At 43.2% G+C, this 26,735-nt stretch overlaps 1 protein-coding gene across 2 annotated transcripts in view; it reads right to left on the minus strand.

Annotated features, from left to right (window-relative positions):
* Positions 1 to 15,121, minus strand: part of Itga6 (integrin subunit alpha 6) — a 78,866-nt gene extending 63,745 nt beyond the window's left edge. For both annotated transcript variants that reach the window (XM_027946071.2, XM_027946072.3), the window contains exon 1: positions 14,748 to 15,121. In XM_027946071.2, coding sequence (XP_027801872.2) covers positions 14,748 to 14,929 — 182 coding nt within the window. In that variant the 5' untranslated portion in view covers positions 14,930 to 15,121. The remainder of the gene's footprint in view (positions 1 to 14,747) is intronic.
* Positions 15,122 to 26,735: the final 11,614 nt, after the last annotated feature.

Genomic DNA, 26,735 nt, shown 5'->3' on the forward strand with positions numbered 1-26,735 from the left:
TTCAAGAGGTATGACAACCCACCTAACGTGTGTAAACACACCTACTATGCACCACCACTGTGCTGGCAACTTGGGCATGACAATGAAGTGCAAATCCAAGGCAGAGGTTGGACAAGGAAAGGAAGTGCAAGTAGCTGAGAAAGTGAAGTGCAGCGTGAAATGTAGTGCCATCAACAAAATCTGTGGCACTGACAGCATTCTAGGGAACATCTCCACTATGGAAAAATATCCAACATGAACTCCTCATCCCCATATCCTCCTTTTGGAAGGGAATGAATTAGTCCAGTTCTGGGGAGTTCCAATGTTGGAAGCTAAAATATGGAAAGTACTGCTTCTAAATAGCTGTGGGGTCCTTCATCTTGGATGCCCAACCTGCCTGCAGCAGTCACTTCCCGCAGGGAGGAGCTGGGTTTACCCAGCAGAGTGAGTCACAGCCTGAGTCAGGGACCTCACCTTTCATGGACTCTAAAGCGGTGAATGAGAGGTGTGGAGCAAACCAAGGCTCCTAGTTCAGAAAGGTAAGAGTGGGTGGAGACCAATATGGGGAACACACAGCTGCTTCTGCATTTGTAGTCCTAAGGCAAATCCAGGCCGAGTTCCTAACTGAGAGATAATTAACTTGAGAGATCAGACAAGTTTGGAGGGATTTGGACAGATCTGTTTAAGCTCCAGGTTTTTATACATTTTATACAAATTACAGAGATTAGGTGGACCCCTGTATAGGAATGAAGGTGGGTCAAGGGCTTGAGTGGGAAACCAAATGGAAAATACTATGGACATGAAGGGGATTGTGGAAGTAGCCGTCCAGAGCGGTGAATGGCTATGACAAATCCTAGGTTGCTCGTTTTTTTTTTTTGGTACTGGGGATTGAACCCAGAGGCACTTAATCATTGAGCCACATCCCCAGCCCTTTTTTTGTATTTTACTTAGAGACAGGGTCTCACTGAGTTGCTTAGCACCTCACTAAATTGCTGAGGCTGGCTTTGAAATTGCGATCCTCCTGCCTCAGTCTCCAGAGCCACTTGGATTACAGGCATGTGCCTCCATGCCCAGCAGCTGCTGTTTCTTCATCTATCTTTCTAGATCATTCCCTGGCTTCCTTCCCAACATATGCAGGTGGTAAATAATTTCAATAGTAAAGAAATTCAGAAAAGTTTCACTGGGCAGTAGAACTAAAATATGCCCAACTCTCTTGGTTCACATGAGAATACCTGTGTCTTGGGTTTTGATTTCTTTTTTTTTGGTACTAGGGATTGAACTCAGAGGCACTAGACCACAGAGCCACATCCTAGTGAAGACAGGTTTTTTTTTTTGAGAATTTTAATATTTATTTTTTAGTTTTTGGCGGACACAACATCTTTGTTTGTATGTGGTGCTGAGGATCGAACCCGGGCCGCACGCACGCCAGGCAAGCGCGCTACCGCTTGAGCCACATCCCCAGCCCCTGGGTTTTGATTTCTTTTAAAGCATGTTTTTATTTTGAAAATGACAGGTGTCCAGTTCTATGTTGTTATTCTATACAATAAGCCAACAAGGATCAACCAGACCCAAGTCCCTGCCTTCAGAGTCCTCAAAATCCAAAACCCTCAGTAAACTTCTATCAGATGCTTTCAAATGACTTTAAGAAAATTTCATGATGAAAACGTGTAAGAACAAAGGACCTATTAAACTCATCAACAGATCTGAGCAAAAGAGAAATATCTTTGGAAAAATCAATGACATGAAGGTCAGAAAAGGAATTAAAAAAATATAAACCTGCTCGAGTAATAGATTACCATGGCTCCAAAGGAAGTAGGGTGGGGGTGGGGATGGGGGTGGGGGTGGGGCTGGTGAATAAGGAAAGTATTTGCAAGACAAGCTAAAGATGGCCTTACCACCAAGGGACAGCTGTTAGTGCAATTGGTGTTCCCTGAACAAACAGGCACTTCCTTTTGAACTTCGACCCCTAAATGTGCCATTGTCACATCAAACCCAGGGTCAGCTTTCAGTATGTGACTAGAGTCGCTCTATTTCATTTTAAAGCTACCAAGAGTTAGGAAGAAGTAGTAGCAACATGTAAGAAACACCCTAAGATGGCCAGGCTTTTTAGCCACTGCAATTTCCTCTTCAACACAATTAAAAACTTAATAAGACAACATCCTTTGGTTTCTCAAAAGATACTAGTGAAACACCCAGAATCCCACAGAATTCAGCACAACTATTTCATTCAACTAGCAGCAGTCCTTTATCAACCTAGAAAAACACATTGAACTGACACTGAATTTCAACTTCTACTATATATCTGATAAACTTAATTCCATTGCCTTTAGCCTGCATTAGGATATAGCAGATGATAGATAATTTACCACAATTCTATGCTTAGTTCAAGTCTGGCTCATCAGTATCTTATGGTGGTCATCATTCCTCAGCACGACAGAACAAGTTTAAGAAGTACGGGAATGCTTCAGTATGAATATGTTTAACACTACTCAACTGTACACTTAGAAGTGGTAACAATGATAATTTTCACATTTTACCACAATTAAAAAAAATGTATCAGGGTGTAAAGGATTATTATCAGGGTGTAAAGGTGGTTAGCCTAGTTCCTGCCATCTAGAAGTCTTTAATTTATTTGAGGAATTAAATCAACTCAAAGAGCTCTCCTTAGAGGCTCACAAACCAACAGGGGTCTTTTCCATCAGGCAGAAATTTACAGAGAGCCTTCCACATGTAAGGGGTTTGGCTGGGCCAAGAGGGCAAACAGGTGCTGCGGTAGGTGCAAATACCTGTATATGCACAGAGGCTGACTTCTGTTGACTTGAGGAATTCTGAGACAGCTGGAAAAAAAAGTACTATAATCATTTAGAGGGCCTCCAATTATCAGGGGTAGGGGCAATAATGGCTGCATATTTGCTCTCTCTATCCTAGGCCACTATGTGGAAGACATTTAAAAACAAAGATATTGTTCATGAAGGGCAAGGTTATGAAGCCTGGGTTTCATTCTAAAAATTGGCTGCTTTACTGACAGGTGCAAGTATGTGGCAGAGCATTAGGATAGGCTGGGTATCAGATAGCTAGGATTCAAGTTGCATATTGCCACTAACTTGCTGTCCCTAGACATCTTGGTGTCAGTCTTCCTTTCATAGGTTGGACTGGCTAGTGCTTCTCACACATTTTCACTCAATGAAATTTTCTCAAACGTTCTACTCAACGATGGAGGGAGATGGGTATATATGGTGGCATAGCACAAAGTGACCACCTTGAAATGTCTGTAAAACCCCATGTTTCATATTAAAACTTACATATCTTTCATCCTACACTCAAATGATGTAGACTTTAAAAAAACAAGAACACTAACCACCACGTCACCTCAGGAAGATGTTCCATATTTGATTTGTGGCACACCCAGGGGAATAGATGCTGACATCCTGATTATTCATATTCTTATATCACTTCAAAGATATTCCATTTCCTTTCGGATTCATATTTACCTAAAGTCCATACCACTCATCTTGAATGAAGAGACTGAAAACTGACAGTCATTTAGAACCCTTAATGCTAACTTGGTCTCATTTTCCACACCCTGGAGACTCAGTAAGGCCATAGGTCATTTTTACTGACTCAATGCACTGACCATTGGACTAGGATCACAAAGACAGTCAACTGAGCCAGTGGGCACAGGAAGCAAAGACTAGGCTCTCCTGCCATGGAATTCTAGCGCTCACTTCCACTCTGCCCATCGCACGTCCACCACTCAACACCCTGGTATCCACCCCCTCTGCAGGACACTTGGAGACTGCACCAGTCAAGACAGTACCAAACTCCGGAGCTGCTGCTACATGGGAAAAGATTTTGCCCTACCTCAAACAAGCCTTGGAAGAACTTCACACAACAAAATGCTGCAGTTCTCTGTAGCTCAAATATAGTTTAAGGAAATGGAGTCTGCCAAACAATTTTAACACATTGCCATTTTCTCCTCCTCCAAGTCCCACATTTCCCCTTCCTCTCCTCAAGTAAACAATGGCATGGCTCCCATCTGCCTGTGAACTGCCCCAACTCCAACTGCAGCCCCCCACCATAAGAAAACTTAACCTTTGACCTGACCACCAAAGGGTAATCTCTGCTATCCACCAGACTGTAAAAATAAGAGCTACAAAACTGCCCGCATGTGAGAGAACTACATTCCTATTTTAAGAAAGAACTCACAACTTTTTCTGAACAACCCTTGAGGCAGGGTGACCAGCATCTCCATTTTAGTGATGAGGACAAGTTAACAGAATATCATATGAATAGAAAGTGAGGGAGCTGGGATTCAAGTCCACAGCCAACAGTCTCTAGGACTAAGTTGTTAGTCCTGTGAGGCCAACTTCTGTGCAAGTATCTAGTAACTTATGGCTAGTGACCTAATATTCACTGAGAAATCAGAAGCAACCAAAGAAATTTACACCCTCCCCCCAGGACGCCTACCTTCCTACCTGCACCTGCACCTTAACATGCCTTCCTTTCTCAGACCGTGATCAGCTACCTATGTTCCAAGACCCAGGCTAACTGCCCCACCTGGGTTTCCTCTCACCTCCTCGCAGACATCCCACCTGCAATTCTACCCTTCCTACATTCACTTTTCCTTCTCTACTGAATCATCCTCAATGAACCAGCTTACTGGGACTTTCTCCCATCTTGGTCCCATTTTCCCTCCAGCTTCTTGGCTCTGCTCCCCTCCCCAGCAAACTTGAGAGTTCCCACTCTGTCTATAGTCCCTCCTCTCCTGTCTCTCACAAACCTACTCCAGTTGGCAATGTTCCTGTGCTCTTCCTCACCAATCCTAGGTGAGTGTCATTTGACACTAGTGACCCATGATCCCCTCTGAAACCCCTGCATCAGGTGGCTTCCAGGACAGTACTTCTACTCTTCCCCCCTTGCTGGAGCTGGCTGCCCTCCTCTCCCTAACTCCAGCATGGAGGAACCCCAGGGTGCAGTCCTTAGCCTGCATCCTTGATGATCTCATTTAGTTCGACATTCTAAATAAAACCAAGAAGCCCTTATTTTTTTTAATTTGTTGTTTTTAGATATAGAAGCCCTTATTTTTGTCCTTAACCCACCCTTTCCACCTGAACTTCAGCCTCATTCAACTACCCGTCAATAACTCTATTTGCATATCTAACATCTCAAATCTAATGTGTCAAAATCAAAACTCCTAGTCTTCCCCTAAAATCTATCCTTCTCACCACCCTCCCTAAACCATAATACAACTTCATCCTTCCAGCTACTCAGGCCAAAACCTTGGACACCTTCTTTTCTGTCCTCTGCCTCTCTCACCTCCATGGAGTCCAGCGGAAATCCCATTTGACTCTACTTTCAAAACATACCCAGAATCCAACCACTTACTATCATCACTACTACTACCTTGATCCCAACCACTATCCCCTCTCACCTGTCATTACAGAAGCCTCTTAATCACCATCACTACTTCTTTCCTTGCTCAGTCCATCCTCATTGTAGCAGCCAGAGAAATCCAAGTCAGAAAGTGTCATACTCTTCTCAGAACCTGACAATGGCTTCCCATCTCTTTTTGACCCACCAGGCCCTGCAGAGTCTACTCTCAAGGAGACTCCTTGCTGCCTCGTTTTCCTGACATGCCAGGCATACATGCTGCTCTCTCAAGGCCCTTGCACTCTGTTTTGCCAAGAATGCTTTTCCCATTGAGGTCTTCCCTGGCTCTCCCATTGCCAGCCACTCCCCACCCCCAACTCCCTTCCCTTCCTCTATTATTTAACGCCTTCTAAATTCTGCACCTATTACTTTGTTGTTGTCCGTCTTCTCGGTCAGAACCTACATATGGAATTTATTGTGCTTGCTGCTGTACCTCCAGTGCATGCTCAGTGATATCTGTTCATCTGTTGAGATAACTATTTCTACAGGGATCGGGGAAGCTGGCTATGATTTCTCTGGCAAATCTAGAGCATAGTCCCTTCAAAGTCTTCACTTCTCTCTCATGTTCAAATAGGAATAAAACTCCCTATGCCTTTTAGATTGAAATGGAAAACAAATATAAATCAATACACATGCACACACCAAAAAATAATGAACTTACAGAGACTAGTTTCTTATCCTAAGTTATAGAAAAACCATGTCAGACAGCTCCTGGATGCTTCCAAGGTTTTGGTGGGGGCAGGAATCACCATCTGCCAAAGCTCACCTCTTGGGATCATTCTCTAGGGAGGGTCCCTAGAAAGCCTCTCCATACACTTACGAGCCCTTTCTCAGTTAGTCCTCAGTATCAGCCCTAGCAAGCATTAGAAAGTTCTTGTCTTCCTAAATTGATTTATCTGATAAAGTATTGAAGTGGCCTTACCTTGCCTAGACATTAAAATGCTTCACTGATCCCTAAAGTCCCCTCCTGCCTTTGCATCTACTTCAGCAGATCTCCTTCATCCTTCCCCAATACCTAGTCCTTGAGCATCTAGAAGAGCCCAGCACAGTCCAGACTGATCTCTGCACTTCAAATTCATGAAAGGCCTCTTTATCACTCTGGTTGTTATATTTTGGATCATAAATGTCCTCCAAAGGCACATACACCAATGGCTTGATCACCAGCCTATGGCACCATTGGTAGGTGGTAGAACCTAGTGAAAAGAAGTTAGTCACTGGTGTCCCTGAAAGTGGTACTGGGATCCTCACCCCTGCCTCTCCCTGTTTTTTGTTCACCATAAGGTGAGCAACTTTGCTTTACCATGTGCTCCTGCCATGGTGTTCTGCCTCACCACAGGACTTTAAAAAAAAAAAAAATCATGTAGCCAACTGATCACAGACTGAAACCTTTCCTCCTTTTAAGTAAGTTGGTTTTCTCAGGTATTTTGTCATGGTTTTCTCAGGTATTTTGTCATAGCAATAGAAAGCTGATTAATACAATCAATCTTAAAGTCCGTTAAGTTCTTAGCTTCTTTCCAACTATTGTCTTAGGTTGGCTCCTGGGCCTAGTATCACTAGCAGTCACAAGTCAGTGACATTTACCTAGAATTATGTCTCTGAATGTCCATCTGATCATATCTGAGCTTCTTTAAACTTTCCCTCAGTTGCAAACTCAGGTTGATTTGTGTTGCAGCAATGCTAGATTCCTTAAGCACTATACACAGATCTCTGTAGCTCACCTCCTCTTCAGGTCTTCCATGTCTTTTTCCTACCTATCTCTAATCTCTCTAGAGTCTTGGAGATTTCTCAACATTTCCATTCCACTACTTTGATGTTTCAATATCTTTGTTCTGAAGAAACAAGCAACCGCACTGCCAACAGAAGGGAGGTCTGGCCATCATCTGACAGACACATGGCAGGAATAGGCCGAGGAAAGACTTCTCCCTCTCCTCATTACGGAGAAAGGGGGACAGGATGGCCCCTCAGTCTCAGAGCTGCTGATGGCCCCCTCATTCTACACCTCTGCCTATAATTCTATTGGATCCTTTAGTTCATTTTATATCATGGTACTTTCCAGGACCACAGAAAACGAACTCTTTGATCAACAGCAGCATGACCTGAAAAGGGTCTGATCTGCAAGGACCGAGTGGGTATTTGGTTCAGAAGGCTTACAGTTCATTTTAGACCCAGAGTAAGATGTCACTGTTTATTACATTTCCATGACGCCCTCATTATGAGTCTACTTTTCAAAATGAAGAAACCAGAGTGACCTTGATATCACTAAGCAAAGCAAACAGGCCTTGAGTAAACAGGCATTACCCTATGCTTCATTTTCTCCTTATATCACAAACCAGTGTGCCCCTTCCTAATTATTCCAAGGTTTAGTTTTGTCTCTATACTCCCAGGATTAGAAAGCCTATTTCTCCAAAAGTTTTTTTCTTATACTATATCTGACATGGCTTTTCATAAAAAGTGAGCTTCAGACTATATGACATGCAACATAATCTACCTGGTTGGCAAGTAAACATGCAGACACTCGTGGCTTCACGTCACTTTGTTTTCTCCCCTCTGTGTGATTGCTTTTAGTGTCACTTTCCTCTACCTCAAAATTCAGAACAGTCTTCTTTAGCATTCAATTGGGTTTAGAGACTCAAAGGTTTTTTAAATGGTCTTTTTGCCAATTTGGGAATCAATGACGTGACAGCAGCAACCAACACTGAACTCCAGCATGAATGTAAGGTGGGCAGGAGGTGTGTGTGTGGGGGGGTCTGCTCCCACTCCAGCCCATGGAAGGTGGTGTTCTATAAACTTGTCAACCTCAGAATGTTGATGTGCTGATTTGGGATTGTCTCGCCTCCTTTATCTAAACAGAAAAGCCAGATAGCAATAGATCAGATAGTGGTCATTTCACCCTGTTATTAGGCTGACAGGAACTGAGTCTGGTGAAGGGCCCATCTGCCTGCCTCGATTCAGGACAAATTAACAATTAGCCTCTGACATCAGTTCCAAGAGATCACCGTTTACAATTCTCAATGCCAGTTTAACAAACCAACCTGCTAAGAAAATACTACTTCTACAATTTGACCATGAATTGTCCAACCATAGGCAGTTTCCCTGTCAATAATCAGCTCTATTTCCATGCAAGCTCCTTCCAACCGCACATCAATGGAAGCAACAGATGAAGGAAAAGAAATCATCAACTCTGCCCTGAGTAGTAGGCAAATGACCTAGCCTCCCAAGGATAAGGATGGGCATGTTTTCTGAGCCAGAGGTCTGAGGAGTCCTGGAAAGCAGACTGCCCAACCCACCCTCAGAGGGTATTCCAGGCTCTGGGCCCAGGGAGTCTCGTCATGCATGGGCACCCATCGGCCCATTCATCACCTCTGAAAACTAAAACCTCCCTGGGATTTATTTACTGCTTGGTAGCTACAGAAGACTATAGGGCATAGTTCTTCTGAGATGTATCTTCCAACATATGGTAACTTGTTAGAGTCTGTAAACAAGTCAAGATGGCACCTGGCATTTTGCAGAGGGAGTGGTTTGTGAAGTAATGTCAGCGAGCCATTAAGTGTAGAGATTCCTTATTGGTTGACTGCTGTATCTAATTTATGTTAATTAAGATAAGCTGTGTGTAATGTATATATACCTCTCCTGTCCTACAATAAAGGGCTCCCACTCCTGCTGTATCAATGTACACAAGTTGCTCGTCACCCCCTGGTTATTTTGCTGCAGCCGGACTGCAGCAGTAACTGGACTGCAGCAGTAACTGAATTAAAGAAAAGGAAAACGTACACTTAACTAGTATAAAAATCAAATCCAAAAAGGGAAAGCACATCTAGTGCACAGGCGGGCAGCATGGGAGATGTGGATGGAAGAACTGGCCACATCCCCTGTATGACCTGGTGTCCACATTTCTTTAACTGAACAAAGGGGCAGGCCAGAACTAGTCTAAGGATGATTATCCTTGCTTTATAGCCCAGGAAAGGGAGGCATGAAGAGGTTAGGTATCTGTATCATGTCATAGCTAGCAAATGGCAAAACCAGAGTTGGCCCTGCTGGCCCTAGACTCAGTCCTTACCCATTACACTATGTGCTGCCTTCTGCATAAAGTTGACTGTAAACTTACACTGCAGGAACAGAATCCTGGAGCACACTTTGGAGCAGATCTGGGCTGAGAGAATCCCACCTTTCATAAAAAGAGAGTCCCCAAGTAGCAACCCTGATGACATTTAAGAATCCCTAAGGATCCTTCCAGACATAAAGTTATTAATTATAGAGTTGTACCCAAATCCAAAAGGGGAAAATAGGCGGGGGGGGGGGGGGGGGTGGCATTGGCCCCTTACACATTCCTATAGTACTCAATCTTTACCATCCTCCCAAGAGGCTGGTGGGAGTGTCACACAGGCCTCCAGACCCCCATTCTGTAGCTCTTAGGACCCCCATCAAGGGGTGAGCAGCCTCTCCCCTATTCCATCTAAAGAATTAAATATATCTAAGATTCCCTTGCTATCCTTGAGTAACTAAACTGTTCACTATCAATTCACAAGTGCCCTAGCATGCTTATTCCCATTTGACCCCCAACCTAGTCAAGCTGCTTTCAGGACTTCGATGCTCCAGCCATGCTTCTCTAGCTAGACTCCTTGTAACCAACAACCTGGCATCCTGAACACCCACTGTAGTGCAGGTCAACCTGTGTCTCTGGGATTAAGTTCTAAAGTCTGCCTCTAGGGCAAAAGCCAAGTGTAGTAAAAAAAAGAAATCATTCACGAAAATCCCTGAGTTGGGACATGGGCCCTTAAACTCAACCAGCAAGAATTCTTGTGTGACTTTGCATTACAGCTATAGCCTCCATTTCCCTCAGCACAGCAGGTCACCAAGGCCTGAGCAGGGAAGGGCAAAGGGTTAAATAAAGGGACTTCTCCCTCTCTTTACTCTCAGCAGAAGAGTTGATTTCACAAGTTAAATTGAGTGTATGATACGACTTCATTGTACTTGCAAGGCACAGGCTAGGTGCTATCAGGCAAAGAAATGAGCATAAGATCCCTGCCCTCACATAAGCTGTAATCCAGATGGGAGAGAGGAGACCATCCCTGAAGATGAAGGACAATAGTCAAACATCATAACTGTCAGATACGTTGCTATCAATAGTCACAGGAAGAAGTTGCTGTGGGGTAGGACAGGTTCTTGAGATTTGATTAGATTCTTTCTTTAGATGGGCTGACTCAGCACTCACCAGTGTTTCAGGCACAACTGGCCTATCATCCAAGCATATGATGGTATTTTGTTTTGTCTCCAGTGTCCCTCTTAGAAATACCACAGAATTCACTGGCCATGTAAGATGTTAGGTCAAGGTCCTTGGGGGAACCTTGTACCACAGTTTCAATACTCCGATTATAAAAAACAAATTAAATCTCAACATAGTGTTAGGCTTAAACAGTCTATACTCTACATGAACTGCTTCATTGTAATAGAGAATCTTATTCTATGACCCTTGAACCTGGCTTTCCCAGCAAATTATTCATACCACATAAATACTTTGACCCTTTCTTCCAAACCTGTCATTACCTGGATAGTCTCACACCAGTCTGTGTTAAAATTAAACCCACCTATTTCTGCTTGTTTGCAGATTCTTAAGACTTCCTCCAAGTCTTCTTGCCCATTTTGGCTTTTTCTCTGCTCTCAGGACTCAAGGTGACCCAGCAACACCTGAAAGATGGCCCTGTGCCACATGGCACTCTGAAGAATGAATGAATGCAAGGAAGCAAGTGCTTAGGTACACATCCTGGACACAGTCTGATCCCTGGCTAGCAAGTCGCACTCCAATGCACTTTTTCAGAAGTAAGGTCCTAAAACTTGATCCATGGCCAGTTGGAATAAGGGTCAATAGGAAGAGAGTCCAGGCACCAACATTTAAATAGACAACCCTGACCCATATGGGAAGCAGTTTAATAAATCAACACAATATAGTGCATTTCCAAAACTCAAAAGCTTGCCAACTTCTCCAGGTCTAAAGGATATTTCTGATTTTTCCTTTTAGAGAGGGCATGAGCATGAGTCAGAAATACCAACTTCAAATCCAGATCCGTTAAGATTCTGTGTAAACAGCTGTGAGACTTTGGAAAAGTCTTCACAACTTGCAACTTAAGGGAGTCAGACTAGATGATATTTAGTTAAGAAAATATGATTTAAATGCTAGGACATCGCAGGTCTGAGTAAATCTAAGAACAAACATCATGGAGTTATAAAAATAGTGATGGTGGGCTTGGAAAGCTTCTAGAACATAGTGGTGATCAGAGAGAAGAAAGTGAGACTTAGGAGCCATTCAAAAATCACTGACACTTCATTCTCCTTCTAGGTCCTGCCCTGTGGTCATACAGACCCCTCTCTCCAGAAGGGCTGGGGAATGATTCATAAGATGCATATACCCACAGTCCTCACCTTCACATACCTTCCACCTTTTTGGATGACTCAACTTTAAGTACCTAAGAGAAATTAAAGAGTCCAAAGCACTCAGACCTTGACCTCAGTCACTTCAGATGACCAGCTAATAATCATCTTTCGGAATCTGAAACTTCTGGAGGAAGTTTTACACCATTCCCTCAAGTCCGATGGCTCCTAGAGCTTTAAGAACATCCAATGTGTTTAAGGGCTTTAAGACACAGTATTATTCTGTCATAGAATCTTAACTAGTGTTAAAGACATTATTAAATATTTAGGTGGCATTGTAGAAAATTTAAACCATGAAAATCTATAATGGGTTTTCTATAACAGAGTATTTATCTAATATTCCCACACATCTATGATATTTTACTTCTATCTCAAAGTCATTTGTTCATTAAATTTACTTTTGTTATGAGTCTAATTACAATTCATTGATGTTAACTGCTTTAAGTTTCATAAATGTGATTGAGAATTTAAGATATGAATCAACCAGACCAACAACAACCTTTGGCTTTACTATTTCGCAGTAATACAGTCACAGAATATCAGAACACCTATGCAATATCTGACACACAGTAACTAAGAACACAGATACTGCTTTTAAATTTATCATTAACACCTACCATTTGGTCAGCAAGTATCCTTGCTGAGGAGGCACTGAGTACTCTGCATGTCCCTTTAATCCTCTCAACAACCCTATTAAACAGTGTATCTCCTTTATTATATCTTTATTTTGTAGATAAAGAAACTAAAGCCCAAAGTAAATGAACATTTACTAAATGGCCAAGAAGGGACACTCTCCACCAGTTTCCTGAAATATTCCTATTCATCTTTTCCACGGAGTTTAGGAAACCTGACCAGTTGTTTTAATCTCACTGGCTCTATTATCCACATCCTTGTTACTAGGGATAAGGGATGCGATACGGGATGCATATGCTGGTTCTCCTGGGAGTACTCCTGAAGCTGGAGTACTCTAGCAAAGTGTGGGGCAACACCAGTCACAAACCACTGTCACCTAACAGTGTGGTTACTGCCTCTGGGCTCCAGAGAAAGACACAGTCCCCTTAAGGTGGCCCTTTTCCCATCTGATGGTCTGACCAGCTACTCCCCTCAGTAAGCCCTAAAGAAAAGCATTTCTATTAGAAGGCCTCAAGCCCAGTCACAAGCTTCTTACCCTGGGGAAGGCCTACAGCAGCTCTAATACCAGAGAAGCCCAGCAGCAGTGACAAGTTAGAGCAGGCATGTTGCTCACCTTCATGACAGAGATTCCTGGCTAAAGGCACACTGTACAAATTTCCATCCCAAGGACAACTCTTGCCCCAGTGCTTCCCCTTCACATCTGCTTGGACAAGTACCCCCCAAAAGCCAGAATGCCAAGGGGAATGCATTCCCTCTGCTGGCCCACAGACACTTGTGCACTAACAAGTTCAAATCATGTGGGTGAAAACACAGCTACACACAGTATTCTAAGACACTAAATGTCATCCATTAACTGAATTAGCAGAAACCACCTTTCATTTCAGATTTACAGCTTAACAATTTCTTCTATAAGAAAGCAGAGTATAAGCAGCTGGCCAGGCCTGCAAACTCAGACCACCTGCCTGCAGACGCCCCTCCCTCAGCTAGTGTCTCTGCTTCACCTAGCAGGTGTTGTCAGAAAAAAAAAATGACTTTTAGATGCGGATGTACACAATGTTCACAAATTCCAACGATGTTAACCAATGAAATCAATGTTCCCACAAGCTCCAAAGTCCCAAAAGAGGGACAGTAAAATATCCTTCATGCTGTGGCTGCACTTTGCTTTCTCCGGTCTGTTGGTCCTGGAAGGACCTGGGTTCAACTAAAGGCCTGGGTGGGGAGGGGGTCCTTTTGTTGTTAGAGTCTGTTTTTCCGTAGCACGGATCAAGAATGCAGCCCCACAGCGATTAAGGAGGCTTAGCTCCAGAATACCCTCTTGGGTCTAAAGAGATCATGTGGGAACCAAATAGTTTTAAAAAGAAAAGGAGAGGCAAAGAGCACCGGTCTCCACTTTCTCCTCTGAAGAGCACAGCCCTGGTGGGGGGTTGTCACTTCCGAACCTTGTTTGCTAAGTCTCAGCTCAAGATCGGACATTTTGCTTTTACCCACTTGGCTGAGCCTGCCCAGTGCAGGGGTGCAGCGGGTCTCGGGTGCGGCCGAACAATTGATTAGGGGACCAGGCGGGGGGGGGGGGGGGGGGGACTAGGCACACCACTCAGAGAGACTTACTTTCTTAACTTATCTAGTTCTGTGAACAGGTGCTTGGTTAATTCCACCTTCCAAAAGAGGGGTGGAGAGCGAGTAAAAGTAACCCCTCTAGGAGCGTACGCCCTGAGGGTAAAGTCACCCAGGACACTAAGGAAAGTGTCTTTCCAACTTCCGCGGAGCGCGCGAGTTCGCCAGGGGACCGGGTGTCCTGTGAGTTTGGGAAAGGCCTGGAACGTCGCTCCAGCAGCCCCGAGGCAGCGATGCTATGACCCTGACTCCCACCCCCTTCACCAAACACACACACGTGAAGCTCAGAAAGCGTGCCACCTGCTGGGGTTCCAACAAACAGGCCCGGAGGGAAGAACCGGCAGAAAGTACTAAGTTTTCTTTTAAAAAAGTAAACTCTCCCGGGGCCCCGGACGCCGTCCGCCGAGGTCCGACCTCAGGTTCTCCTCCTCCAAGGGCTGCACAGGGGAGGCACCAGCGCGAGGTGAGCAGCGGAGCGTGAGGGCGGTGGGCGCGGCTTACTCGCGACCCCCGGGACCCGCTGAACCGTGGGGCCTGAGGAGTCCCGGGAAGGGTAGGGGTAGAGCCGGCCGGCGGGCTGCCGACAGGCGGGAACAGGGCGCGCCCTCGCCCCTCCTCTCGCGGGCCCGCGCCCCGGTGGGGGTGGGAAGAGTCGGGGAACTCACAGCCGCTTGTCCTCTGGCTGTAGCTGCCAGTGCATGGCCAACGAGAAGCCGAAGAGGCTCCCGCGATCCCCAGATTTCCGGATCACATTGTCCTCGCGGGTGTCCAAGTTGAAGGCTGCGCCGAGCTGGGGCAGGAGCCCCGCCGACAGGTAGAGCAGGCACAGCTGCCCGGCGGCCGCCATGGGCGGGCGCACGGAGAGGGGAGCAGGGACCTGCAGCGGCCGCCGTGCGCTCCGGGCCGGGTCTGAGGCTGCCTGCCGTGCTGCAGCGGCCGCGGCCACCTTCGCCTGCTCTCGCCACTTCGCCCGGCCCCACCCCCGGGACGGGTCGCGCTCTATGTCCTGCCGCTCCCCCTCGCCGGCAGCTCCCGACCGCTGAATGAGCTCGTTGTTCTCTGGAGACTAGCAAGCGTTTTATCAAGTGACGAGGACGCCGGCCCCGCCCCTCCCCACCCCGCTGGCCCCTCCTCGCGCTCCCTGGGCCGGGCCAAGCCGCCAGCACCTTCCCGACCGGCCCCGGCTGTAGAGCGCCAGGCACCTCGCCCTCTCCCGCCGCCCTTCACCTGCCCGGAAGCAGCGATGCGGGAGACTTGGAGGGAGCTCCGGGCCGAGACGCCCATCCGGCCGCCCCCTCTGAAGAGAAGCTCTTGAGTTGTGGTTGTGCGGTGCAGGGCTCAGCGAGAAGGATGTTACTACCTGTCAGTAAAGATAAGTGCGGGCGGTGCGCCGGCCTCTTTGCCCTAAGCAGCCTGTTATTGAAGCTGTGGGCCCACGTGCAAATGCACACTACAGTCATTCATTCTCTAAGGGTTCATGGAGTGTTAACGTGTCCCAACACTTGAAGACTGGAGCTGCATACTTTTTGGCTCTTCGAATACCTAACCGTCAAAAATGATAATAGTACACACACTGTGATAGTGCTATACAATTTACAAAGCACAGCCCTTACCTCATTTAATCCTAACAATCCTATTACGTGGTCATTTTCTTTTTGCAAATGAGAAAACCGAAGTTTAGCTTTGCCCAGATCACCCAAGGATCTAGAAGTCACCCTGAGGTCAAAAATTTCAAACTTGGTTTCCAAGTGTTCTGATGCTGGGAAGAAACCCCTCAAGCCATAAAGGATGAGTGTTTCAAAGTGGCGCTTAGGAGCTCAGGCCTTGCCCCCTCTCTATAGCCCTAAATTCCTGGTCTAGTTAGGGGAAAAACTTCCAGACCAAGAGGCTGTTAGTTCTGAGGTCAATGTGGGTGGCCTGAAGGCTCCTGCCTCCAGGACATAGGGTGGAGCCTCTCTGGGGGACTTAATTCATCAATGATTCAAAACCAGGGGAGAGAGAATTTAATTCAGGTGTACTCTGAACTTGGATGAGAAAAAAAAAATTACTTTTAAATTTTTCACCAATATCTGAGATTTAGCATTTCCTTCCATTAGGAACGTAGGCAACAAACCACAGTGGTAGAAGAATAAGTATCAATAACCTAGTCACCGGTAGAAACTAAGTTTTTTACTTGACATTACAGTTGTTACAAGTATTAAAATAGTTATTAGAACCCTCAGATCTTTCTTGTATGTCAAAAAAGTTTATATATTGCTATAGCACAATTTTTAAAAACATTTTGCTAACTGTATTACAATATGATTGGTTTCCTTTGTGAATCCATGCATTTTATTTTGTGTGTCTGAAACCTTGTTCCAAGAGAGGTCCATTGTTAATAGCAGCCTTCCAAAAGGGCCTGTGGCATGAAAAGGTTGAGAAGTGCTGATCTGAAAGCTCCTGGAATGCCCTCATTGGAACCTGACATTCCCGCATTGGAAACAGAAGCAGGGCACAGTCCCAGGGGAAGAGCTAGAGCTGTGTGCAGTCTTCCTCACCTCAAGAATTTGGTCCAAGAAACAGCCTGAATCACTCAGAAAAACTGTGTGAACACCATCAAGGGTCCCCACAGGTGGTAGCAGCTGCTAAAGTGAGTCCCTCAGTAAATGTGTATGCCTTCCTCGCCAATCAGTAACTCCAGGCAAATATAGTCCAAAGTGGGATATAGTGGCTTTAAATGCAGTGGATTATCTTGGAAATCACACTGCTTTAACAAATGCTGATAAGGTTGAATGTGAATGCAGGGCACAAGTGAGCTCACATATTCTCTCTTCCTATGTTTAATTCCCATTACCTGAAGCTGTCTTGTTTCATTTTCTAGTATTTGCTTTACTCTTGTTTTCACGGTCAGTAAATAAACAAGTTTTAAATGATCATCTAGTAAATTAGGGAATATCTGCAGTATAATTTTTCATGTTAGTTGCAGGTTAGCCTTTCTTCTTCATGATAAACATGCTATTGCAGAGAGAGGGTCTATGCTATTATGGTTGAGTATAGTGAACCTCACAGCAGGGTGCTACTCAGTCTGAAACCAGCAACATGGCTGCAGTGGTAACTGAAATAGTTCTGATCTGGTTGATAGAAAGCTGTTGCCCTGAGCTCCTCAAGTGCAATAGCTCCTACCCTGCTCACTTTCCTAAGACTCACTTTCCTAGGACTCAACCCTTAAGGGCTCCTTCTGATTGTGTATACCCATGTCATATCAGCAGTTAACTACTCTAAAAATTATCCCTATCTTCTAAGAGTAATTCTTTGAAGTATTCATCACTTCCTTCCTAAGATGTATTTGATAAGTGATGTATGAATGGCCAGAGTTATCTACTTGATTTCAAACACTGATTCTGCTCAAATTGAAATTCTAACATTAAACTTAAATATCATAAACATTTAGTGCTACTGAATCAAATGATGCTAGGCAGAGAGTATGCCTATGGGCCATCACACGTGAAAACCTTAGCAACCATAGGCCTACCTTCTATGGATCTCCTGCCCAAGATTGCCATACATACCTGAAGTTGAGTCAAACTCTCAGACTCCTAACATAATCTTTTTGAAGATAGTCATCTCTTCCTATCACAATCAAGTTTTGTGACTCAGTTGTTATTTCCATGACAAAGCTGACTTGGGTATTTTACAAAAGTGTGTTATAAAAGAGATATTTAGAAGTTGTTCAGGATCCACCAAGGATGTGTCAGTCTCTGGGGCCAGAAATGGAAGAATTGAAATCCCTAAAAATTTTGAGGTTAAAAACCTGGGCAGGGAGATACAAGTTTTAAAGGAAAAAAGAAAGCTGAAACTCGAAGATACTTGTCTGTAACCAAAGGGAGAGAGGTAGCTGGATGAAAAAGGCGTGCTAGCCATATAGGACATGGAGTGGTGTGTGTGTGCGTGCGCATGTGTCTCTGTGTGTGTGTGTGTGTGTGTGTATGTACACACATGCATACATGGCTATAGAAAACAAGATGTGGTTTGGTGGGGTAGTGGTGCATTCCTATAATCTCTGCGGCTCTAGAAGCTGAAGCAGGAGGATTGAAAGTTCAAAGCCAGCCTTGGCAACTTAGTGAGGCCCTAAGTAACTAAGCAAGACCCTGTCTCAAAATAAAAAATCAAAAGGGCTGAGGATGTGGCTCAGTATTAAGCAACCCTGAGTTCAATCTCCAATACTGGGGGGAAAAGAAGAAAAGAAGATGTGCCCATTGCAAGAAAGTGCCACAAAAATCCAGTTAACTGACAAAAAAGTAATTATAAAACCAAAGGAATCTAAATACACAGTTATACAATCACAGGAAAAAACCTTTTTTTGTTTTTAAGGCAGTGAAAGCTAGGGATGTGGCTCAGTGGTAGAGCACTTACCTAGCACATTGGAGGCTCTGGGTTGGAGCCCCAGCACAAGTTGAGGGAGGTGCATAAAAAACAGTAAAAGCTATGAATTGAGGCATTTGCTCAGATGAAAGCTTTGGAATTCTTGTTTTGCCAGTATACTTTTTGAAAGAAAATTATCTTCTATATTTTACCTTCGGTAGGGGAACTTGCAAATAATTTAAAAATATTGGTCATTCTTGGAGAAGGCTGACAAATCCATGTCATACCTGATATAGTTTCCATTTTGTTTTGCTCTCAGGTTATTTGGACTTCATTATCATCAATAGCAGAGAATATCATATTTGTTGCTTTTAGACAACATAGAAAGATGTACTGAGTTTCTATGAAACATCTCTTATTCTCCCACAGTTATATTATACAGTTTTACATATCCCTGGAGCCTTTCAGTGAGAGGCCACATGTCAGTAAGTAGTTTCACATAGGGTTTTACATATCAATGACAGATTTTTTTGTTTGTTTCAGAGTTTTCCCACATTGCTCTTTTATTTGCCCCTTAAATAAGTGTTCTTCTACACTGAACCTTAATGCTTTTATTTTTTTAAAAAAGAAAGAAAAGGTGACATTTATGTGCTCTAAGTAACAGCACATTTTATAGGGGCAAACCTTCGTTTGGTTTGTATCAGAAGAAACCAAACTACCAGCTGTCCCTTATTTTAACACCCAGATCTATTTTAAAGTAAATTGCATTTGAATGTTTCTAATTCACTCACAATGAGCTCATTAAAATGTAGAGTGTTTCACCTTGCCATTTTAGGTGGGATTCTTTTTTCCAGTTTGTTTTGAGGGAATTTTGTTAAGCCAGGAAGCCACAATTGGCCAGCCAGAAATAAATTCAAACCTTAAATCAATCAAGTTAAATTTAAAACTGGGCTCCCAAGGATGGGGTAAAATCTCCACCTGGCAAATTTGGTTTTCCATCCCAGCCATCATTAGAAACAAATATGAAGATTGTTTATATGTATCATGTACCACCCAGAATGTACTCTTGAAAGGCCAAACATGTAGTCTACATTTTTAAAGTAAATTATTTAAGGAAAACATTTAGTTGCTTTCTATTTAAAAAAAAAAAAGTTCTATAAAAACCAAAAAGACAAGCTGATTTTGAATTAAGTCTTAAACCAGTGTATATCAGTTCAGGTCAAGGCAAGCACTGGAGGAGAGTAGCTTAGCTCATCCACTTGCCAGCTGAGGACCAGAGCAAGTTACCCTACTTCTTTAGGACTCAGTTTTCTAGTCTGTTAAATGGCCAGAATCCTTACCTCACCAGATTGTGAGAGGATTTAATGAGATGATGTGTGTGAGTTCTGTAGCACAGTATCTAATATTAAATATGTGCTAAATGAAATAGCAGCCGTGAAAACAAGAGTAAAGCACATACTAGAAAATGAAACAAGACAGCTTCAGGTAATGGGAATTAAACATAGGAAGAGAGAATATGTGAGTCACTTGTGCCCCGTTTCACTTGGTCTAAATGGTCAGGATAAACCATTCCTCTGGTTATAGCTTGGCAAATAGTTCCTGTTGAGTCAGTTTCTCAGCCCCTGAGGTTTGGGTAGCAGCACCTTCGTGTTTCACTCAGGTTCTGAACATCTTCTCTCTCTTGCCAATGTTTAGAGAAGCAGCCAGGAGTCCCCCACTCAGCCTCATAACTTCAGAAGAGACAATTTAGAGGCCCAGCCAGCTAGGAGGCCTGGGGGAGAAAGAGTTGAAACCAGAGGGACATTTCCAAACACAACCCTGTCTTCTTCTTTTCACAATCCGTTCAGCCAGGAGGAGAATTCATGCTATGAAGGATCCAGAATCACAGCCAACAAAACCATTGTTATTTTGTTTGGAGCTTTATCTTAAAAACATCTTGCTACTGATATTAAAGCAGCCTATACTACTTAAAATAAATTGACAGGATGAATAAGAACATGCTACTGGATAGTGAAACAAGACATTGAACTTTAAAATTTCTTCAGAATGTTAGAATCCAGAAAGCAAGTTATTTGTACATGAATACCTAAGGATTCACTATAGGTGTTGAAGAGATTTCTTCTATTGGTACATTAACAAAATATCTGAAGGCAATGCAATAAATTCTACACTGTGAACTGGATAGAACAAATAACAAAAGAGAAAAAGAATGCAGAAATGTAGACCACTGAATAGCTGAGAATGTCCCTATAACAATGACATGGCTATCCCAGACCACATGACCAAAGTGAAGGGCCAAACATTTCTTTATACACAAAGTTGTTTCTAGACATTTCCTGGTGACAGAAGACAGAAATAGGCCCCTGATACTTACATCACATTTCAGATTCAAAAATCTACAGGAACTCTAAATTGGCTGCATCTCCTTAAGGCAAAAGACATTGTCCTCATTTTATGTCTGGAGACACTAAAACAGGGAATTTTCATAAGACAGCTTGCCAGTGTCTCTGACCAAATTAAGATTCAGGATTTCCCGACTTCTGATTTCATAACCCAGACCACTCCTTCAGACCCCTCTGAAGCCTTGGCAAACAAATAGTCCACTGAGACCAAATTTCCTTCTTCCCAAACAAGGAATTGTAGCCGTTCACAAAGTGTGATCTTGATCTCATGTGTTTTCTGGCAGGAAAAAGCAACCAGCAACATTTTGTCGGTTGGGTTGGGATGTTCAGAGGTAAACACATGCTACTTGCTTTTCCTGCTTAGAGGAGGTTGGAAAGCTCGGGAAGCAGAGCCAGGGATACTTGTGTCCCTCTCCAGTCTGAGGAACCAAAGGAAAAATTTTAAAGCCTTGGACCCTCCTTGGAAAGAGCCTCTACCCAACTGCTCCAGAAGTTTACTTTCCCAAAGTAGCCAACCACCCCTAGTTGCTGTTGGTTACAGAAACAGTTGGGTAAATGCCACATGGGTTGGAAAAGGAGGGAAGAGTGTATGGGATACAGTCATCTCTTTGATTTTGAAGAACTTTTAGAATTTTCTAATTTACACTCTGTAAATAACCAAACTACTTTTATTTCTCTAAAACTTTATATGCTGGCTACAGTGACCTAACGATGCCTTCAGTGTTTATAAACAGTTTTAATCTGTATTGGGGGCTACTAGGGATTAAACCCAGAGGTGAGCTGGGTTAAACCCACTGAGCTCCCCTCCCCTCCCCCCGTCTTTTTTATTTTTTTCATTTTGAGATAGAGTCTCACTAAGTTGCTACCCAGATTTATTCTCACAGAAACGGAAAACCCCTGCATCAAGGCCAATTAGCAAAGCACAATTTGGGACTCGAGGTCTTATATGTTATAATCTACCAATAATTCAAAGATATCTAGGAAAAAGTTTTGTGGAGTATACAATATGGAATTGAAATTCTTAGTTCAGACATCTGGATGAGGTTGGAGGAGCATGTGTTATGGTTTGAATGTGAGGTGTCCTCCAAAGCTCATGTGTGAGACAATGCAAGAAGGTTCATAGAAGAAATGATTGGTTTATGAAAGCTTTAAACCAATTGCCAAATTAATCCCCTGATGGGTTTAACTGAAGGCCGGTAGGGTGCGTGCGGCTAGAGGAGGTAGTCATTAGGGGCATGCCTTTTGGGTATATGTTTTGTATCTGGCAAATGGAGTCTCTCTCTACTTTCTGATCACCATGTGAGTTGCCTCCCTCTGCCACACTCTTCCTTCATGATGTTCAGCCTCATCCAAGGAATGGAGCCTGCTGTCTATGGACTGAGACCTCTGAAACTGTGTAAGCCCTTAAATAAACTTTTCCTCCTCCACAGTTGTTCTGGTTGGGTTTTTTACTCACAGCAAAGAAAAAGCTGATTAAAACTGTGGAAAGGGCAAGCTATTGGAGAGGGGGCCATTCGGTTGCAAATCCAGAATTCCTTTCAGCAAAACAGCAGAGTTCTGGGAGGACTGATTTCCCTCAATTGGAAATTTATTTGTTTTAGTTTTTGGTCTGCTGTCCTAAGGTGCACACAAAGCTGTCCCCTTCATTGTGACTCATCCTTTTGCCACCAAGTAAAGGCAAGACAAGGAGACATGAAGTAGGAAAGAAATGGTTCAAATGATAGACTCCCCTAACCATCCCTCACTGCTCACCCCGCCCAGCAGTAAATAACTGGGTGCGTCTCTGCACCCTATCCTTTCTCCATTTCAATAGCAAGAAGTCTAGATGGCAAGAAGCTCAATGTCAGGTAGGCTTTTTCAGGAAGAGGCTCCTGGGAGAAAGTATACATTGAGTATTAGAACAAGATGGCTAAGGCTTATGAAACTGAAAATACTAGAGTATTAAATAACATGCGACAATGTTAAATAAAATAAATAAAGTCACATCTTTTATTGCAACGAAAACAAAACAACTGAAGGGAATAGGCATCTGTTCGTACTTGCAATGATGATATGATATGGTTGAAAGCCACAACTAGAGTTTACACAGATCCTGAAGACCTGTCTGGTGAGTTATTCAGTGTGGCTACTGTGACAAGATGGCAGACCATGAAGCAAAAAGGGAACAGGCGGCCAACATGTGAGTCCTGGAATTCAACATTTAGATTCAACTATTTTACAAGAACATTAATTTTCTCTGTGATTTATTCAAGGTCAATAGTAAAATTTGTAGCCAAGATGTATCCACTTGAAAGTTGTATAATTACTCTCAGTCATATATTCTCTTTAGTGGATCTCTCCAGTGTTAGCATACTAGGATTAAAGCCACACTGAAAGGAGTGGGCACCAACCAAACCAAACCTAGAGTTTATTTATGTTCTAAGAAAAACCAAAACCAAGCCTGGCAAGAACTATACCATTTCTGATTAAATAATATGCCTTTTTCATTTGGGGTGACAAAAAAGTTTTTTGAGAATTTTCTTCTATTTTTTTTTTCCCATTATGGGCACGAGATTTAAAAATGACTTCTAACACTGAGTTCTTTTTCTCATGTTATAAGAAAGTATTTGAGGCAGATTCAGGATGGCTACAGATGTTTTTTACATTCCTTTCATTGAAAGGTAGTGTCTGCCTTTGAATCTGAACTGGCCTTGATGACTTTCTTGACCAATTGAAGTCAGTAAATGTGACATTCTGAGACTTTCAAGGCTAAAACATAAGAAGCCTTGCAGCTTATTCCTGGGACTCTTGGAACACTCGTTCTTGGATCCTGAACCACTACTTTAGAAGTCCAACTTCTATGGTGGAACTGTAAAAACACATGGAGAGGAAGGGGTGCAGCTGAGCCCAGCCTGCCAGCTGTTCATGCCATGAGGAAAGTTATCTTAGGTCCCAGAAACATTCCCAGCCACCAGTTAGATACCACTGAGTCACTTCAGCTGGTGCTGCATAGAAGAGAGGAATCACTTGGTCAAACCCTACCTGAATCCCAGACCACAGAACTGTGTGGTATTAATAAAGTGATTAACTGCTTCAGGGTAGTTTGTGATGGAACAGTGGATAAACAAAAGAGAAGAGGTACAAAGTTTCCATGGGGGACTCCTCTGATGATTGGTAGTAGTTGGCCACCTCCTCTGCCATTTTTACAATGGCAGTAAATATACCATGCCAGCTATGGCTGACAAAGCTATTGAATCTTTTTGACTCATTTTGAGAAATGACATCAGTTGGAGTGATGATGTCATGGCTCTGTGACTAATTCCCAAACACTTAATAATAGTTCTGAAGCATGTGCCAGTGGGGTAGGTTTTATACACTTTGCCCCAGCTTCTAGTTTAGGGTGGGCGGGGAAGATCCAGACACAAAAGCAACTCCATCTGTCTGTGTGGTTGGTGGTGAATTCCACAGATCCACACAGTGCTCCCTGACCCACTTTATCTTAATTTTAAAGAGTCTTTTCTAGTACTGAGTGGCATCTAGTACTTAGTGTTCAACATGCCCATGATCACAAAGAATTTTTAAATGGCACTGAAGCATCTCTAGTAAGCAGGAGGGCAAATCCTAAAGTGTCATTTCAACACTGAGCCCAAGGATCCCAGCACAAGGGAGGCTTTCTAAAAACTTAAATGATCCCCATCAAAGTCTCTTAGCCTCCCTGTTCATTAAAGGTTTTGTGTGTTTTTCTCCCTCTCTGGCTCTAGTTTCATTTTGTGAAAAGGTTCGCTGCCTTATGCGCCATGAGCAGACAAGCTTATCGAATGAACTGTAAATCTAATCAGTTTGGCACAGGGGTTTCATGAGAGCCATGTAAACAATAGCCGGAGTTGTGTTAAGCTTCAGTGACTCCAACTGATTCCCAGTTTGGTTCATTTGTGCAGAACAGTCGGAGATACAAAGCCAAGCCCGTTAATTTCCAAAGAGCAATTCTAACCCAGGAATGAGCTGTTGATCCCCAGGAGGCTTTCGATCCAAGCTCTAACTTCAGGGTTTTATTTACGGCATAAGGTATGTCTCTGAGTTACTGAATTTCCTTCCATTTCCCCAATATTCTGTATTTCTATGGAGATCCTGGCAACTCTTGTTGAAATTGGAATCCTGTAGAGAAATGAGTGGTGAACTCCAAATTCCGAAGGCCTCTATAACAGTGATCAAAATATAGTTGTGGATCATCTACCCAAGAATTTTTCTTTTTCTTAACAAGGTGTGCCCCAGGTTATTTCTGAAAAATGGACTTAGTTTCAGTTCTATTTCTCATTTACATATTTTTACAGAAACACTTTTTTTTTTTCCAGTGTTCGGGTTGAATCCGCAGCCTTGTGCATGCTAGGCAATCACTCTGCCACTGAGGTACACCTCTCCACCTGAAACATATTCATTTTAAAATGTTCATTTCACTTTCAAGTTTGCAAAGTTTAGGTAGTTGTAGCACTGAAGTCACACCAGTTTTCAATCTCCTAAATTGTACATGTTTAGTCTCCAGATGGAAAAATGAATATTCACCACAGCTCCATTAGTAATGCCAATTTCCCATCACTCCCTGAAACTGGCCAATGCAGTTATAATAGTGTGTTAATTTAAGACATTTTCTGGTCCTCCAAGCCTTGTATTTGCATACCAGCTGAAACTGCAAGTGGAAGTGAATGGAGCTGATGATATTTGCTTTATCCCAATTTTTCTGTGAGAAGGAGAAAAGCACTTGTGTTTGAAATAAGCAGATGTAAAAACACTTCTCACTAATCAAAATGTTTACCAGCACTTATGAGAGACTGCCTGTGTAGAGGCAGTGAACCTGATATGTATACTTACTGAGACAAGCATATTTATTGTGACAGACCCAGGAGTAGAACTTTTGCGGCTTCGTTAAGATGACCACTAGCAGCAGCACATTTCATTGTTTAGGAGGCTTTGGGCAGTTCATTAACTTGAATCCAAGAGCTCATGTTGTATCTATTTCAGCAAAGACTTTCTTTTTTGGAGGTGGGGATGGTACTGGGGATTGAACTCAGGGGCACTCTGCTACTGAGCCACATTCCCAACCCTATTTTGTATTTTATTTAGAGACAGGGACTCGCTGAGTTGCTTAGCACCTCACTTTTGCTGAGACTGCCTTTGAACTCACGGTCCTCCTGCCTCAGCCTCCTGAACCGTTATGAAGTAATATATATGAAAATGACAAAATTACCAATGCAATTCTGTAGAGAGCTTGACATAACAAGCCATCTAATTTCTTTGAGTAATAAAATTATGGCCACATAGATTATTAGAAAGTGACACAGAAAATCCATCTGTATTTGTTCAGTTAAGCTCACTGTGACTATAAAGTTTACAGAATCCCACCTGAAACTAGCTTAAGCTATATAATTGTTATTAAACAAAAGGTTATAAAATCAATTATGAAAACAAAAACTGACATTTATTGTGGATACGGTTCAAAACATTTTTCCTTTATTAAATCTTTTAATCTTCACAGCAGCTTGTCCCTTAAATACTCTCAGTGGTCCCATTTTGTACACGAGAAAAGTGAGGAGCAGCAGGGATGTGTAAGTCCCCAAGTCACACAGCTCAGAAGTGTTAAAACCAAGATTTGACGAGAAGTAGGTTGGCTCCAGAGTCTATGTGCATGAACCCCACACCATCTGCTCCCAAGAACATGTGACTCTTTAAGTTACCAATAAAGAACCAGTGTTAATCTTTGACTTTATTTTGGTATGTCTTAATATTAAGACTAATGGGTTGAACTCAAAGTAGTAGCATTCCACTGGCAGTGTCCACCCGGGATGCTTTTTTGTTTTGGTACCAGGGATTGAACTCAGGGGCACTTAACCGCTGAGCTGCATTCCCAGCCCTTTTTTGTATTTTTTTGAGAGACAG

Source organism: Marmota flaviventris, chromosome 11 (genome assembly GCF_047511675.1).
Source record: "Marmota flaviventris isolate mMarFla1 chromosome 11, mMarFla1.hap1, whole genome shotgun sequence".
Classification (NCBI taxonomy): Eukaryota; Metazoa; Chordata; class Mammalia; order Rodentia; family Sciuridae; genus Marmota; species Marmota flaviventris.